This window comes from Hippopotamus amphibius, chromosome 2 (assembly GCF_030028045.1).
Source record: "Hippopotamus amphibius kiboko isolate mHipAmp2 chromosome 2, mHipAmp2.hap2, whole genome shotgun sequence".
In the NCBI taxonomy this organism is placed as follows: domain Eukaryota; kingdom Metazoa; phylum Chordata; class Mammalia; order Artiodactyla; family Hippopotamidae; genus Hippopotamus; species Hippopotamus amphibius.
Genome location: NC_080187.1, coordinates 211,603,975 through 211,618,953, shown reverse-complemented (window position 1 = coordinate 211,618,953; position 14,979 = coordinate 211,603,975). Strand labels below are relative to the sequence as shown.

Here is a 14,979-nt window from a genome sequence, read left to right as displayed (position 1 = left end):
TTTACTTCCCAGGGGCAAAAAACCCAAGATTATTTTCTAAAGGAATTGAGTGAACTAAGTGGTGAACTAGGGCTGCTAAGGTAGAGCTGGTACCTGATACAGGGCTGCTACTTAATGGTTCCCTCCCTGTTCACTCTAAATCGGAGCCCGCCCGTTGGCATGTGCCCCACCCATATATACAGAACCACCTAAGGAAGAAAAGCAAGAGGAGTGTACATCTGTCGAAGGAGCCTGCACAAACCACCAAGAAAAGCCACCCAGACTTCTTACTTCAAAATGAATAGCTATGGAGACATAGTTCCCTACTCCTTATGTGTGGGCTTCCTTCCAAGGTGTACCATGTGGAAAGGGGGAAAAAGGAGTCACTTTACAGTGAAGTCATCTGACAAACACTACCTCAGTCAGGTGATCAGGGTCAACATCCACAATTAGCAGCCATGTGGATAGGATGCACCCTTCATATGATGTGATGAGAATGGAAATTTGCATCAGTGGTCCTCTTCCCCAAAGCTCATATCCCCAGTCTAATCATGAGGAAAATATCAGACAAATCCCACTTGAAAAACATTCTACAATATACCAGACCAGTACTCCTCAGCATTAGCAAGGTCATCAAAAACAAGGAAAGTCCGAGAAAGTGTCATAGCCAAGAGAAAAGAGGAGGCACAATGACTAAATGTAATATTTCATGGAATCCTGAAACAGAAAAAGGATATCAGGTAAAAACTAAGAAAATTTGAATAAAGTATGGACTTTAGCTAATAATAATATATCAATACTAGTTCATTAAGTGTCCCATATTAATGCAAGATATTAATAATAGAAGAATTCTGGTGTGGGATATATGGGAACTCTATACTATTTTCACAATTTTTTCTGTCAATCCAAAACTATTATAAAATAAGTTTATTAAAAAAATTTTTTTTGCTATACAGTAGGTCCTTGTTGATTCTCCTTTTAAAATATAGCGGTGTGTACATGCCAATCCCAGACTCCCTAACTATACCTTCCCTCCACCCTCCCCCCACCCTGTAACCTTAAGTTCATTCTCTAAGTCTGAATCTGTTTCTGTTTTGTAAATATGTTCATTTATATCATTTCTTTTTAGCGTCCCCATATAAGCGATATCATATGATATTTCTCTTTCTCTTTCTGACTTACTTCACTCAGTATGACAATCTCTAGGTCCATCCATTTGCTGCAAATGGCATTATTTCATTCTTTTTTTTTTTTAAAGAAAAAGATGACTTGTTTACCAGTCACGTGAAGAAAATTGATGACATGAAAGTTAAATGGAAAAACTGACCCCAGAGGATATAGAGGCAACACTGTTGGAAACAGAAGAGACTGTTAAAAATTATATATATGCCAGTTAACACCCTGAGAGAATTTAAGATATTGTACCCACAAAACAAAAGCAGGATGCTCTTAAAAAGGAGCAATCTGAAGACATAAAAGAATTTTTAAAGACTAAATAATTACTGAATTTTAAAAATTCACTGGAAAGGTTGGAAGATAATGTCAAGGAAATCTCTTACCATATAAACCAAAGACAAGGAGGCTTCCCTGGTGGTGCAGTGGTTAAGAACCCACCTGCCAATGCAGGGGACACAGCTTCGATCCCTGCTCCGGAAAGATCCTACATGCCACAGAGCAACTAAGCCCGTGTGCCACAACTACTGAGCCTGCGCTCTAGAGCCTGCAAGTCACAACCGTTGAGTCCATGTGCCACAAATACTGAAGCCCATGCACCTAGAGCCCATGCTCCACAACAAGAGAAGCCACCGCAATGAGGAGCCTGCGCACCACAATGAAGAGTAGCCCCTGCTCACCACAACTAGAGAAAGCCTATGTGTAGCAACAAAGACCCAATTCAAGAAAGAAGGAAGGAAGGAAGGAAGGAAGGAAGGAAGGAAGGAAGGAAGGAAAGAAAGAAAGAAAGAAAGAAAGAAAGAAAGAAAGAAAGAAAGAAAGAAAGAAAAATTTATTAAAAAAAATTAAAGACAAAGGTAAAGACAGACAATATGATAGAAAATAATAGACATAGAGAATCAGTCCAAATGGTCAGTCAACTAACAGGATTTTAAGAAGAGAACTGTAATCTTAGCAAATGCCTTCTCCCTGCAGTGACCAATGTTTATATAGTGATAATAATAACCTACAACTGGTTGACTTTCAGTGTTTAGTGTCTATCTATAGACAAAGCATGAAACAGTAGTTCCAGAACAGACTATAAGTATTATGAACCACGACAAAATGAAATAAAAGCGCATCTGATAAAATGTGGAAAGTTGGTAATGTAAGGAGAGATGAAGGAAAAAGAGGGATAATAATATGCACATCATATGTTGTGAGGAATTGAGAAATATTTTTTAATGTTGGTGGAATAAGAAACAGAATTTTAAGCATATTATTTAAATACACAGAGAAAGCTAATAGAAAACCCAAAAATAATATAAAAATTTAAAAGTTGGAAGAAGAGACTTTTCAATTACCCCAAATCCTTATTTTGTTTAATAGGACATGAACAGAGAATTTCAGAAATTGGCAAGTGATACATAGAGCTGTGAACTCATTTTATAGACCGATAAGGTAACTCTCATAGGAATTAAATGGTTGACTAGACATTGCATCTAGGAAAGAAGAATGGAGTGGAGGACTGTTGCTTTCTGTATAAGTTCTCTACTATTTTATTTTAGTTTGTTCTATGTATATGCATTACTTTAACTCTTAAGAATTATTTTTGATGAGCTATTAATAGGGTCCAAGGGAGAAGTAATGAGAACAGTTGGAATGGAAAAGAGAGGACAGATGGAAGACACTGCAGAATAAAATCAGCACTTGATAACTGACTCAACGTGGGGGCAAAAGAGAAGGCTGAAAAATACATCTTAGGTTTTGAGTCTAAGCACATAGAAGAGAGTATAGGGAAAGTCATTTGCGGGACAGTTTGGGAGGGAAGATAACATGGTTATTATAGGATGTTGTCATTGACAAAAAGTTGCCAATGTTCATATGTAAAGGATATAAACATCTTTAATGTTTGTGAAGGATTCATGGTCTTTTGTGTTCAAAGGCTGTTACAAGAACCAGGGAACAGTGCAGCAGCCTCCCATATATAAAGCAGGCTTTCCTGCTTTTCCAAGATTCCCCTTGGGAGATGCACAGTCGCTGCTGACAGCACCCATGCAGAGGGAGGGGTCCTCTGGGTGCAAGAAGCTCACCTCTGCACTCACACAGGGGTTTTCTATCATCTCCCAGTACTACCCACCTGTTCTGGAATTTCTGATTACTTGTTCACCAGGTGCAAATAACTAACACAGAGTCAGCTCCTAACACATTATGGATTATTTACTGAGAGACTGTGTGAAAAGAAGATAACCTTCCCAGGTAGAGTGTCTCTTGGTAAACAGGCATAGGCTTTGGTCCTACCTGAGGCTGAGTCCTACAGAAGGTGACAGCTTGATTCTGGACATATTGATATTGAAGCAATATCAGGCTGTCCATGTGGAAACGTCTGGCAGGTGGTTAGGAACTGAGGCCTGGACTCAGGAGTGAAAGTGGGATGGACGGGTGGGAGGAGAGGCAGACTTGAATTGGATGAGCCAACCAGCGGCTGAAGTGTGGAGGTTGCCAGGGGATGAAGAACCAAGGAAAGATCCTTGGGGAATACCTACATTTCTAAATGGGAGGAGGAAGAAGAATCTGAAAGGACAGTCAAATGGGGAGAAAACTCAGAAAAGAACAAGTCATATAAGCGCAGGAGGAGAATAATATCAAGAAGAAGGTGGCCAGCTGTGTCCCAGCCTGCAGCCGGGAGCAAGAGACCAAGATGGAGTAAAGGTGGCCAGATACAGCAAATGAATTCTTTGGTGGATGTCCAGACAGGTAGAACAAGGCTGAGGAAGGTCTGGGCAAGTCTGATTGGATGAACTTCATTTTCTCAATCAAGTCTGAGGCAGAATCATCTGCAGGGAGTAAAGTCTTCCCTTGGCTGACCTTGGGAAGAATGGGAAGATCTAGAATAGGCACTGGAGAAAGTGAGAAATTGCATCGTCTTCCTTCCATTATGTTTTCTTTGTGTGTGTTTACTTCTAGTGACAGCATCAACTGCTCTGGTTTAGAAGTAGGCCTTATTGGTCTGTGGGTCTCTTTGGTGGTCTGGTCACCTGTGATATACTAGCCATTTGTAGTAAGTTAGGCCATTTTGCTTATACCTCTGAGTCCACCCAAAACTCTTCACTGGTCACGGTCACACACCTCACCCCATCCCCTGCTACTTACTGTCATCCTTGTCATCTGGACCCAGAATTTCCTATGCCTTGGTGGTTATTTTCTCTGGCATAGTCCACCTATCTGTTTTAACTACTATCTAGGGTGTACACTTTCTCTAATAAAGCGAAAATTTGTTCTCTCCGTCTTGCATTTCCTTTTTCATTTCATTGATTTTCCCACTAACATTTCCTTTGGCATGTTTTGAACACCTCTTTTCTCAGTGCAGCATTAGTATCCTAGCACTTGGTTGTAAGTAGTAGAAAACCCAACTAACAAGTGAATTAAACAAATAGGACTTTATCTTTCTCGTGTAATAATCATAATTCTGCAAGTAGGTAGTTATAGTAGTTGGTTCAGCAACTCAGCAGTATCAGAACCAATAATGTCAATAAATTAGCCCAAGCTGATTCTCTTGACCTTTTCCTTATGGTAGTAAAATAGCTGCTACAGCTCCAACCATTACAAGCACACTCAAAACAGATAAAAGGGGAAGGGGCAAGGCCAAGGCCAAGAGATTTTCACTTGTATGTTCTTGGTCATAACATGACAAATGGCTACCACCTGTAAGAGAGACTGAGAAAGTGAGCATTTAGTTTTCATAACCTCCATAGTAAAGGGGGCAAGTGAGAAAGAGTTTGCTATTAGATGTTGGGCGAGTCAGACTGGTGTCTGCCACAGCTGCCCTTTAGAGACTTCTAAAATATTCACCTTATCTACTGTTTAAGTTGCACTTAACCTGTTATATCTAATGGGATGCCTTAACATATTCCCTTAGTTTATCATCCCATTTTTAAAAAGCCTTTTTAAAAAACATACTTTTAAAGTTGGTCTCTTAGACTGTTTTTTTTCCTTTAGTACACATTTGTCTTGTGACATTAGTAAGTTATTTTAAAAACCGTTTCCAGATTCTCTACAGGCAAATAACTAAAACTCTTCATTTTTAAAATCAACCAGTGCCTGTATTTTATGTAAATGTAATTTCTGAATTTGAAAAACTATGAGATCAATTTATTTAGTTTTTTTCTCTCCTGCCAGAATATTCGACTTTTGTTCTCATTTTGACTCTTACACAATTGCTTTTTTTTTTTTAACGTTGCGAGCCAGTGAAAATTTTGCTACAGTTGAAGAACATATATGTATGTGCCTTTTGGGGCTTTAAACTGTCACAATCATAGGTTCTTTTACTTTATGGGCCCTTTTTTTAAATTGGTTGATTATTTATATGAACTCTCTTAGCCCTTTTGGGAGCCTGGCAAGTTCTCCCAACACAGTGGAAGTGCCTTGGATGCTTTAGGAAGACTAGGATGCATTAGAGGGATTAGGTATGTGCATCCATCCCAGGAGATGCTCTTTCTGCTCAGAACATGTTGATGGAGGCTCTGGGTCTAATGGTCAATGTTCTCAAACATCAAACTGCCATAAAGAAAAGTAGTTCTTTTTCTTTTCTCTGGAAGTAATTTTTAACCAATCTTTTTATTGAATAATATAGTGTTTATATAATATATAGTTTGGTAATTAAATATAAAAAGAGAACTCACCTTTGGTAACTTCTAATAATGGTGTCAACTACGATGTGGATAATCACAAATTCCTTATATTTATGGTTTTGAAGATTTTATAGTCTCTTCATGAAAGATTGGCTTTCCTAAAGAAGCTTTGCCGAGGATTTCCTTGCCTTGTTCTCCTGTCCTAATATTCTCGGAGAGAAGGAGAGGAAGCGTGTGCAGGTGGAGCTGCTCGGGGGCAGGGGGGTGGCGGTGGGGGTCATTTAGAAGGGCCCCCAGTGAATGAGATTGTTTCCAGGTTCCGTGCAGTGTCCCAACAAAGTGTGGAAGGTATCGTGTGCTGACTGTGGAGACAGAAAGTTTGAATCTGAATCCTATATCTGCCCCTTATGACTGAACAAGTGAGTGTATCTATCGCTTACTGAGCCCTAAGGGTATGTCAGGCACTCCTCTAGATATTTCCCTGAATTTATTAATCTTCACACAGTCCTATCAAGAAAGTGACTATCATGAGTCCCGATTTATAGCTAATGGAACCGAAGTATGGCAGTGGAGTTCCTTGCCTGAGTCGACTCAGCTAATGAGTGGTGGTGTCAGGATTCAAACCCAGGCAGCCTAACTCTAGAACCAGGACTCTTAGTTGCTCTGCTCAACTATCCTCTAGAAACCGGGATGTGTGGGGAGGGAGGAGTAAGGACTATGTGTGAGAAGCAGCGTGTCAATGGCAGAGCAACCTAAATGTTAATAGAGGGTGTTGTGGGCTTTTTGCTGTTTCGTTTTTAATTAATGTTTATTTAGTGGCTGTGCTGGGTCTTCGTTGCAGTGTGTGGGCTTCTCATTGTGGTGGCTTCTCTTGCTGTGGAGCACGGGCTCCAGGTGCACGGGCTCCAGTAGTTGTGCCACACAGGGTCAACAGTTGTGGCTCATGGGCTCTAGAGCACAGGCTCAGTAGTTGTGGCACACGGGCTTCGTTGCTCCGTGGCATGTGGGATCTTCCCGGAGCAGGGATCGAACCCATGTACCCAGCATTGGCAGGTGGATTCTTAACCACCGAACCACCCAGGACGTCCCAAGGGTGTTGGCTTTTTTTAATGATCTTCTGTCCTTGTTAAAAACAAAAGCTTGATTTCTTAGCTCGTTGGGGGCAACATCTGTCCCCTTGTGGCCATGTGATTCTCACTTCTGAGGAGTTCAGTTCAGGTGTGACCCATTACAGTTTCCTAGGGCTGCTGTCACAAAGTGCCACAAACCAGGTGGCTTAGAAGAACAGAAATGTATTGCTTCACAGTTCTGGAGGCTGGAAGTCCAAGATCAAGGTGTCAGCAGGGGCCTGCTACCTCTCGTGGTGCTGGAGGAGGGTCTATTCCAGGCCTGTCCCCTAACTTCTGGTGGTTTTCCAGCAATCTTAGACATTCCTTGACTTCTGTCGCATCACCCTGACCTCTTCCCTCACCTTTGCCTGGTGTTGTCCCTGTGTGAGGTGGGTTAGGGCCCACCCTACTCTGGTGTGACCTCATCTTTCACTAATTACATTTACAAAACCTTTTTTCCAGATACCGTCACACTCTGACGTAAGGGGGGTGGGTTGGGACTTCAACATATGAAACTTGGGGGATACAATTCAACCCCTAACACCCCGTGTCCCCTTCTGGTCTCAGTGGCGCCACGACAAGTGGGGGTGAGAACGAACGTGAGGACCTGGAGCAGGAGTGGCAGCCCCCAGACGAGGAGTTAATCAAGAAACTGGTAGATCAGATTGAATTCTACTTTTCTGATGAAAACCTGGAGAAGGACGCCTTCCTGCTAAAGCACGTGAGGAGGAACAAGCTGGGGTATGTGAGTGTCAAGCTCCTCACGTCCTTCAAAAAGGTGAGGCTTTGTTCCCAGAAACCACTTGGAGGATTTCAGAGGTGCTTTGGGTTGTGGTTCTAAATATTGTTTACCCCCTTAAAACCTGGGAACTGACAACTCTCTATTTTCTCCAAGCCCTGAGAGAGAAATGATCAAGAGATGGGATTTAGGACCATTATTAAGAATATGCTCCCACACTATTAAAAGAGTCCGGGTGTTGGGACAGACCTCAGCTGGTGGCAGTTATGAAATGACATGACTTGTTCTTAGCAAAGTTCAGGCACTCTTGCCAGACAAGTTGGTGGCCAGGAGGATGCTATGCCAGGACAGGGGGCTCAGTGCCTTGAGAGACACCTACCAGGCCTCAAATTACATGAAATCTAAGCTTTTCATTTGCTGAATTGAATAAATAAGAGGAGGAAGGAGCTCTGGGAGATGAGCCTTCTCCAAGGCTCCAGCCGTCTTTGCTGTGTGATGCCAATATCCTCATCTATAAGATGGGGACGTAGGATATCTACCGTATGTCTCTGTGTGTAGATCCAGCAACTGGGTTGTGAATTCCCTACTTCTTGAAGCATTGACAGGCCAGTCGGAGTTAGAACTTTGTGTCTCCCTTGGGAGAAATGTATTTACTAGAATGGAGAAGCCCACGTGGCCTGTTGCATAACGGGATGTGTAATGAGTGGGTCCCAACCAAGGCGCCTGTGCACTTTGTCAGAGAGCTTGCCTCCCGGAGCTCCTCCTCTACTTCACCCGCTGGAATACTCTGCTCTCTTCTCTCGGTCTCTTTCCTTTATTCATTCATCAAACATATCTGCTCTGTATGCTGAGTGCTGTGTTAGGCACAGGATATGAAAGTGAATATGGCATTCCTTCTGCCCCGGTCAAGTCCAATAAGGGACAGAGACCAGTGAAGGATCACAATATGACCATCAACAGTACTGCAATAGAAAGAACAAAGTACTGTTTGCAGCTAACTGATCAGAGCAACTAACCCTTCGTGAAGAATTGAGACGTCTTCCCAGAAGTGGTGACATTGAAATAGGATCTTGAAGGATGAGTAGGAGTTTTCAAGGTACAGGAGATGAGAAGGGGCATTTCATTTTGTAGAGGAAAAACCTACTCTTCTTCCTCACAATACTTCTGTCACCAGACGTGGGGGAGGTTTTCCCCACACCGAGAAATTCTGTGACACCAGTTGGGTGTCCTACAGTTTAACCCAGTTCTGACACTGTCTACCCGGAGATAGCATCAGATCCTGCAGGTTTAGGGTTCTGCATACCACTTCAGATGCCAATCACAAGTAGCATGTCCCCAGGGATCCACAACTTCTGATTCCCATGACCTCCGCCCTCTTGAATTTGATTATTTGTTAGAACTGTTCACAGAACTCAGGAAAAGACAAATTACATTTACCAGTTCATTAAAGGGTATGATAAAGGATATGGATGAACCGCCAGATGTGGAGATGCATAGGGCAAGGTCTGGGAGGGTCCCAAGTGCAAGAGCTTCTATCCCTGTGACGTTGGGGAGTGATACCTTCCCTAGGATGTGTTCACAGACCTAGCAGCTCTGCGACCCCTGTGCTTTAGGGATTCGTATGGAGCCTTCGGCATGTAGTCATGATCAATTACTAACTCCATCTCCTGCCCCTCTCCCCTCTCTGGAGAATGGCAGGGCTAAAAGTTCCCAGCTTCAAATCATGACTGGGCCTATCCAGGAGCCCACCCAGAGCTGCCTTGTTAGAACGAAACATGCTGCTTGTGCTCTTATCACACAGGAATTTACGAAGGTTTTAGGAACGCAGTGCCAGCACCAGGGATGAAGGCCAGATATATGTATTCCTTAGTGTCAATCACAGCATCACACATGTCCGGAGAACACTGAGCAAGCCCCCGCAGGGAAGGGGCTCGTGGGGGACCCCAAAATGGAGCAGCCAGCTGAGTCATCCTGTACGTTCCTTTATTGTTCCTCAGGGACCCCGAATGTGAGCCTGATTTTCTTTCCTTTTTAAGTGGCCACTTACTGGATCTATTTGGGAGAGTTCTCTGTTGCAAACTGGCTGCGGAGTAGACACAGACTCCCCAACACCTCCAAGATGACAGCAAAGACCCTTCCATTCTAAAAGATTTCCTGCTAATCATAATAGGAAACACATATGACAAAGGTGACAAACAGGGCAATCACAAAGTTTCGGAAAATCTTACCAAGCTCTAGTCATTGCACAGAGACGGCAGCTCCCTGGTTCCTCTTCCTGGGCGGTGCCTGGACACTCCTTCCCTAGGCTCACAGACCCAGGCCTGGGACGCTCAGACCTAACAGAGTTCCCAGTGGCCCTGACTCCTGGCTCTGGGCGGGCGGTGCTGGGTCCTGCTTCTTTCCAGCTTCTCCAGCCCTCTGAAAAGGCCGCCCTGGCCTTCCCCCAGGCACTCCTTGCCCTCCCTTCCTGAGAGTTCCGTCCCTGACTGGCGATGGAGAAGGCTTCCCTGTGTTTCACCTCCACAGTCCCACTACCCGGCACTGTCCTGTGGTCATCCTTTCTGGATCCCTCATCTGACACTGTCCACTGGAAGTCTGACTCTGCCTGGACCTGCTTCTCTCTGTCCTTGGCCTGTATCACAGTGATCAGCACATTGATTCTGTGTGTAGGTGACTCGTGATTCCTGTACCCTAAGCCCCAGTCTGGGCCGTTTCACCCAGAGGCCACAGGCTAGGGTGGACAGTGCCCTCTCTCAAGGAGCCTGCTGGTACTACTCAGAGCTCTGCCAGGGCTCCCGCCCACCCAGCCCTGTTTGGGAGCCCTCCCTTCAGAGTTCCAGGAAGCTCCTGTTTGGGTCAGGGTGCCTCTGCAGAGCTGCTGCACTGGCTCCCGGTGATCTCGCCATTCCTGGCTCAGGTTACCCACCCCACCCACCTCCACTGTTTCTTTGGAATGACTCATTCTCCATGGCATTCCCTTCCCCGGAAGTGGGCCTCTTGAAAATTACTGTTTTACAGTGTAAATATAGCCTCCATGGGCTGCAACATTGATACACACAATTTCCACTGAAGGAGGAGGAGCGAGGGACTGTTTCATCATTCTCCTTGACACCCAAGTTGGATTTCATTCCCAGCTGAACAGCCCACCTCATTTTCAGGAGATACTGAGTGATCTTTTGGCACCTTCGGTGTATTGACTGCAGAAGTGTGGGAACACCACTTCAGAGAAGGATGCGAATGGTGAAATCTCCAGGTCCTGTCAAAATGGTAGTACGTAATATTTGGAATAATGAGAGCACATGATAGTTATTGAGTACTCTCTGTGAGCTGGACACTATCCTAAGTTTTTTATATGTATATGTGTGTCTGGGTGTAGATATGTGTATATTTATTTATTCATTTAATCCTCATGACAGTTCTGTGAGGCAGGCATTATTAACATCTCCATTTTACACATAAGGAAGTTGAGGTATTGAGAGAGTGAATTACTCTCTAGGTCTTACTGGCAGTCAGAGATGGACCTTGGATTTGTGTATCCAACAGCCTTGTTGCAGAACCTGCAGGCTCAACCTCTAAACTTGCACAGAAAAAATACTTCCATCACCTTGCAAAGATCTGTTGCACAGCACTGCTCTAAACTGTGCTGCCTTGTTCATAATTGTAGAAAGTGTGTCCGTTCACTCACTAGGTTTTTGAGTGCCTGCACACACCAAGTATGATTCTAGATACTAGTGTTCTAGGTGTAAGAAAAGGAGGAAGATTATAGAGGACACAGGAGGACAAGGACAATAGGTACCATTTCTGATTTATTCTGTGTTCTTCAGGTGAAACACCTTACACGGGACTGGAGAACCACAGCACATGCCTTGAAGTACTCAGTGACCCTTGAGTTGAATGAGGATCACCGGAAGGTGAGAAGGACCACCCCTGTCCCACTCTTCCCCAACGAGAACCTCCCCAGCAAGATGCTCCTGGTCTATGACCTCTACCTGTCCCCCAAGCTGTGGACCCTGACCACCCCTCAGAAGAATGGAAGGGTGCAGGAGAAGGTGATGGAACACCTGCTCAAGCTCTTCGGGACCTTTGGGGTCATCTCATCAGTGCGAATCCTCAAACCTGGGAGAGAGCTGCCCCCTGATATCCGGAGGATCAGCAGCCGGTACAGCCAGGTGGGGACACAAGAGTGCGCCATTGTGGAATTTGAGGAGGTGGAAGCGGCCATCAAAGCCCACGAGTTCATGATCACAGAATCTCAGGGCAGGGAGAGCATGAAAGCTGTCCTGATTGGTATGAAGCCACCCAAAAAGAAACCATCCAAAGAAAAGAACCAGGACGAAGAGCCCACTTCGAGCATCCACCTGAACAAATCCCTAAACAGGAGAGTTGAGGAGCTTCAGTACGTGGGGGACGAGTCTTCCGCCAACAGCTCCTCCGACCCCGAGAGCAATCCCACGTCCCCTATGGCTGGTCGGCGACATGCGGTCACCAACAAGCTCAGCCCTTCTGGCCACCAGAATCTCTTTCTGAGCCCAAATGCCTCCCCGTGCTCAAGTCCTTGGAGCAGCCCCTTGGCTCAACGCAAAGGTGTTTCCAGAAAGTCCCCACTGGCCGAAGAAGGTAGGCCGAACTCGAGCACCAGTCCTGAGATCTTTCGCAAGTGCATGGATTATTCCTCAGACAGCAGCGTCACCCCTTCTGGCAGCCCCTGGGTTCGGAGGCGCCGCCAAGCCGAGATGGGGACGCAGGAGAAGAGCCCCAGAGCAAGTCCCCTGCTCTCTCGGAAGATGCAGACTGCAGATGGGCTACCTGTAGGGGTGCTGAGGTTGCCCAGAGGCCCTGACAACACCAGAGGATTCCATGGTGGACATGAGAGGAGCAGGGCCTGTGTATAAATTCCTTCTATTTTTCATACCAGCTCCACTGAAAACCTCCTTTGTTTTCAAGGTTCTGACAAATGCCTGGCATGACATAGGATGAAATTAAGTCCGCTTTGAAAGATTTTGTATACGTGTAGACCTCTTAATTTATATATTTGTAATATATATGAATTGCCTGGTATGCTCTGGTTTTAAGACCCTCTTCTAGTTCAGAACACCCATTCTTCCCAGCATGACCATTATTTTGCTGATGCCTGATGTGTGTGAATGGCTGGCTCTACAGGGCTGTGGGACAGAGGCTGTCCAGAGAGGGCCTGGCAGCGGGTCTCTTCTTCGGGGCAAGTTCTCCTCTCCAGTGACTGAGCCATCCTCAGTTGGACATGCAAGGGCTTCCTGAAAGCCCAGAGGGGTTCTGTTGTACAAGAGCAACTAGTTAAGCCAGTAGCATGGTGTTTTATATGATCAAATGTATGTTTCCTGTCAAGTGAATAAATAATAAAACACCTAATTGGGAGTGCTGGCTCTGAACCCATAGACTGTGCCTAACAAGGCTGTGGGAGGTGTCCTGGGGCTGTGAGGAGCTTAACGGGGACACATTTCCTGAATGTGCCCCAGGGCTCTCCTTGGGGCTCCTGGCAGCCTGAGAGGTCAGCAGAGTTTGTGCAGATGTTAGAGCACCACAGTCTCTCATCACAAAGAATCGAAGCGAACAAAGGCAGCTTAGTATAGACCAGGTTCTCTAGATGTGGTCCCCAGACCAGCAGCGTTGACATCATCTGGAAACTTGTTAGGAACGCAAATTCTCAGGCCCTACCTCAGGCTGACTGAGTCAAAAACTCTGGAAGAAGGGCCTGGAATCTGGATTTTAGCAAGCGCTTCAGGAGATTCTGGTGCACGCTAGAACCTGAGAGCCACTAGTATAGACAATGGTTGTGGGACTTGAGGTCAGACAGTTTGAGTCCCATATCCCCAGCTTACTAGTTCTGTGACCTTAAGAGACTTACTCACCCCTCTCAGCCTCGTGGTAACCCTGTGAAGTGCTTTGCCTTGAAGTCAGGGTCTGAGATGCAGTCAGCCCTCCATCAGTGTTAGGCCCTTTTCAGTGGAAGCTGCCTGGGTGGAGCAGATGGGGCGCTGGCCTAGATTCCAGGGTTGACTTATCCACTTGCTATTTGGGAAATTTTAGGCAAGTCACGTTTAATGGGATTTGTTAATAACTATTGAACAGCGACTGGATACCAGAGACTATGCTAAGAGTTTTCTATCCATTATCTCATTTAATCTTCCCAACCACCACACAAGAAAGGTTCACCTGTTGTCTCTATTTCACACTGGAAGAAACAGAAGCTTTATGTGGGTAAATAAGCTGTCCAGGGTTTACGAGCTAGATGAACAGTGGAGCTGGCTTGAACCTAGCCGTCTGGCTCTGGAGCCCACACTCTTAACCACTGGACGGGACTCAGAATGTGGAACCTCACCGTCCACGTTCCAAAAAGAAGCAGCCACAAATGGTGCTAATATGTATTCAGCACCTTCTATGTGCTAGGCATTTGGTTAGACACATCCTTTCATTTAACCTCTCAGTGTCCCTACGAGGTATTATTATACCAGTCTTACTCATGAAGCTTCTGAGGTAGGATAATACCTCAGGTCATTGTGAAAACGGAAAAAGGAAGTGTATTTTTAATTATACAACTGTACAAATTAGAAGGTGATTATTATCTGGTTAGTAAGATAGTGTGTCCCTAAAGTCTCAGAAGAATTCTTACTAACTGGTAAATTCCCCCAGGAATGACACGGATTTGCTGTTCCTACCACCACAACTGTAGGTGGCCCAAAGGTTTATATCTGGAGCCCAGGCCACCACGCCTTCTGACCCTGGGCAGTGCCACTCCAGGTCCTGCCCTGGGCCTCCCTCTCTTACCCTCAATCCCACTCGCACTCTGCCTGGTCCTTCCCACAACCACCTGCCAATGGGACATCTGGGCTTCACTAGCTGTTACTGGCCTGGCTGCATTCTGGGTGTGCCACCCCTTTATACCCTGGCACACAGCTGCAGCTCTATTTTAAGGGTCACTCCTGTGGATCAGAATTACTTGAAAAGTTACCTACACTCTCACCTTTCTCTGTGAATACAGATGAGCTTGGCCTTTTGTCCGCAGCATTGCCCCATGTAACTTTATGAAAGAACCTTGAATTTGAGGTCAGCAGATCTGGATTCTAGTCATGGCTTTTCTGGTAAGTAACTGTTTGACCTTGAGCGAGTCTTTTCTCTTTTTGAGTCACAGTTTCCCCTTCCAACCAGTGGGTAAGGATAAGATGCTCCTTTAAAGAGGCCCTCAGGCCATGTATGTGAAAGTGCCTTATCAACTGAAAAGTACTCTAGATGTCAGTCATTACCCTTCTCTCTCATCATCTCCAAAGACACATCCTCTTTCTGTGCCCTGATGCGTAACCCAGGCCTCACGTGGGAGTCACCTAGACAGCTTTTT

At 45.1% G+C, this 14,979-nt stretch overlaps 1 protein-coding gene across 3 annotated transcripts in view; it reads left to right on the top strand.

Moving 5' to 3' along the window:
• LARP6 (La ribonucleoprotein 6, translational regulator) overlaps positions 1-13,001 on the top strand; it is a 51,960-nt gene extending 38,959 nt beyond the window's left edge. For 2 of the 3 annotated variants that reach the window (XM_057724360.1, XM_057724358.1), the window contains 2 exons: positions 7,439-7,649; positions 11,435-13,001. In XM_057724360.1, coding sequence (XP_057580343.1) covers positions 7,439-7,649; positions 11,435-12,502 — 1,279 coding nt within the window. In that variant the 3' untranslated portion in view covers positions 12,503-13,001. The remainder of the gene's footprint in view (positions 1-7,438; positions 7,650-11,434) is intronic. The other variant, XM_057724361.1, reaches the window with a different exon arrangement.
• Positions 13,002-14,979: the final 1,978 nt, after the last annotated feature.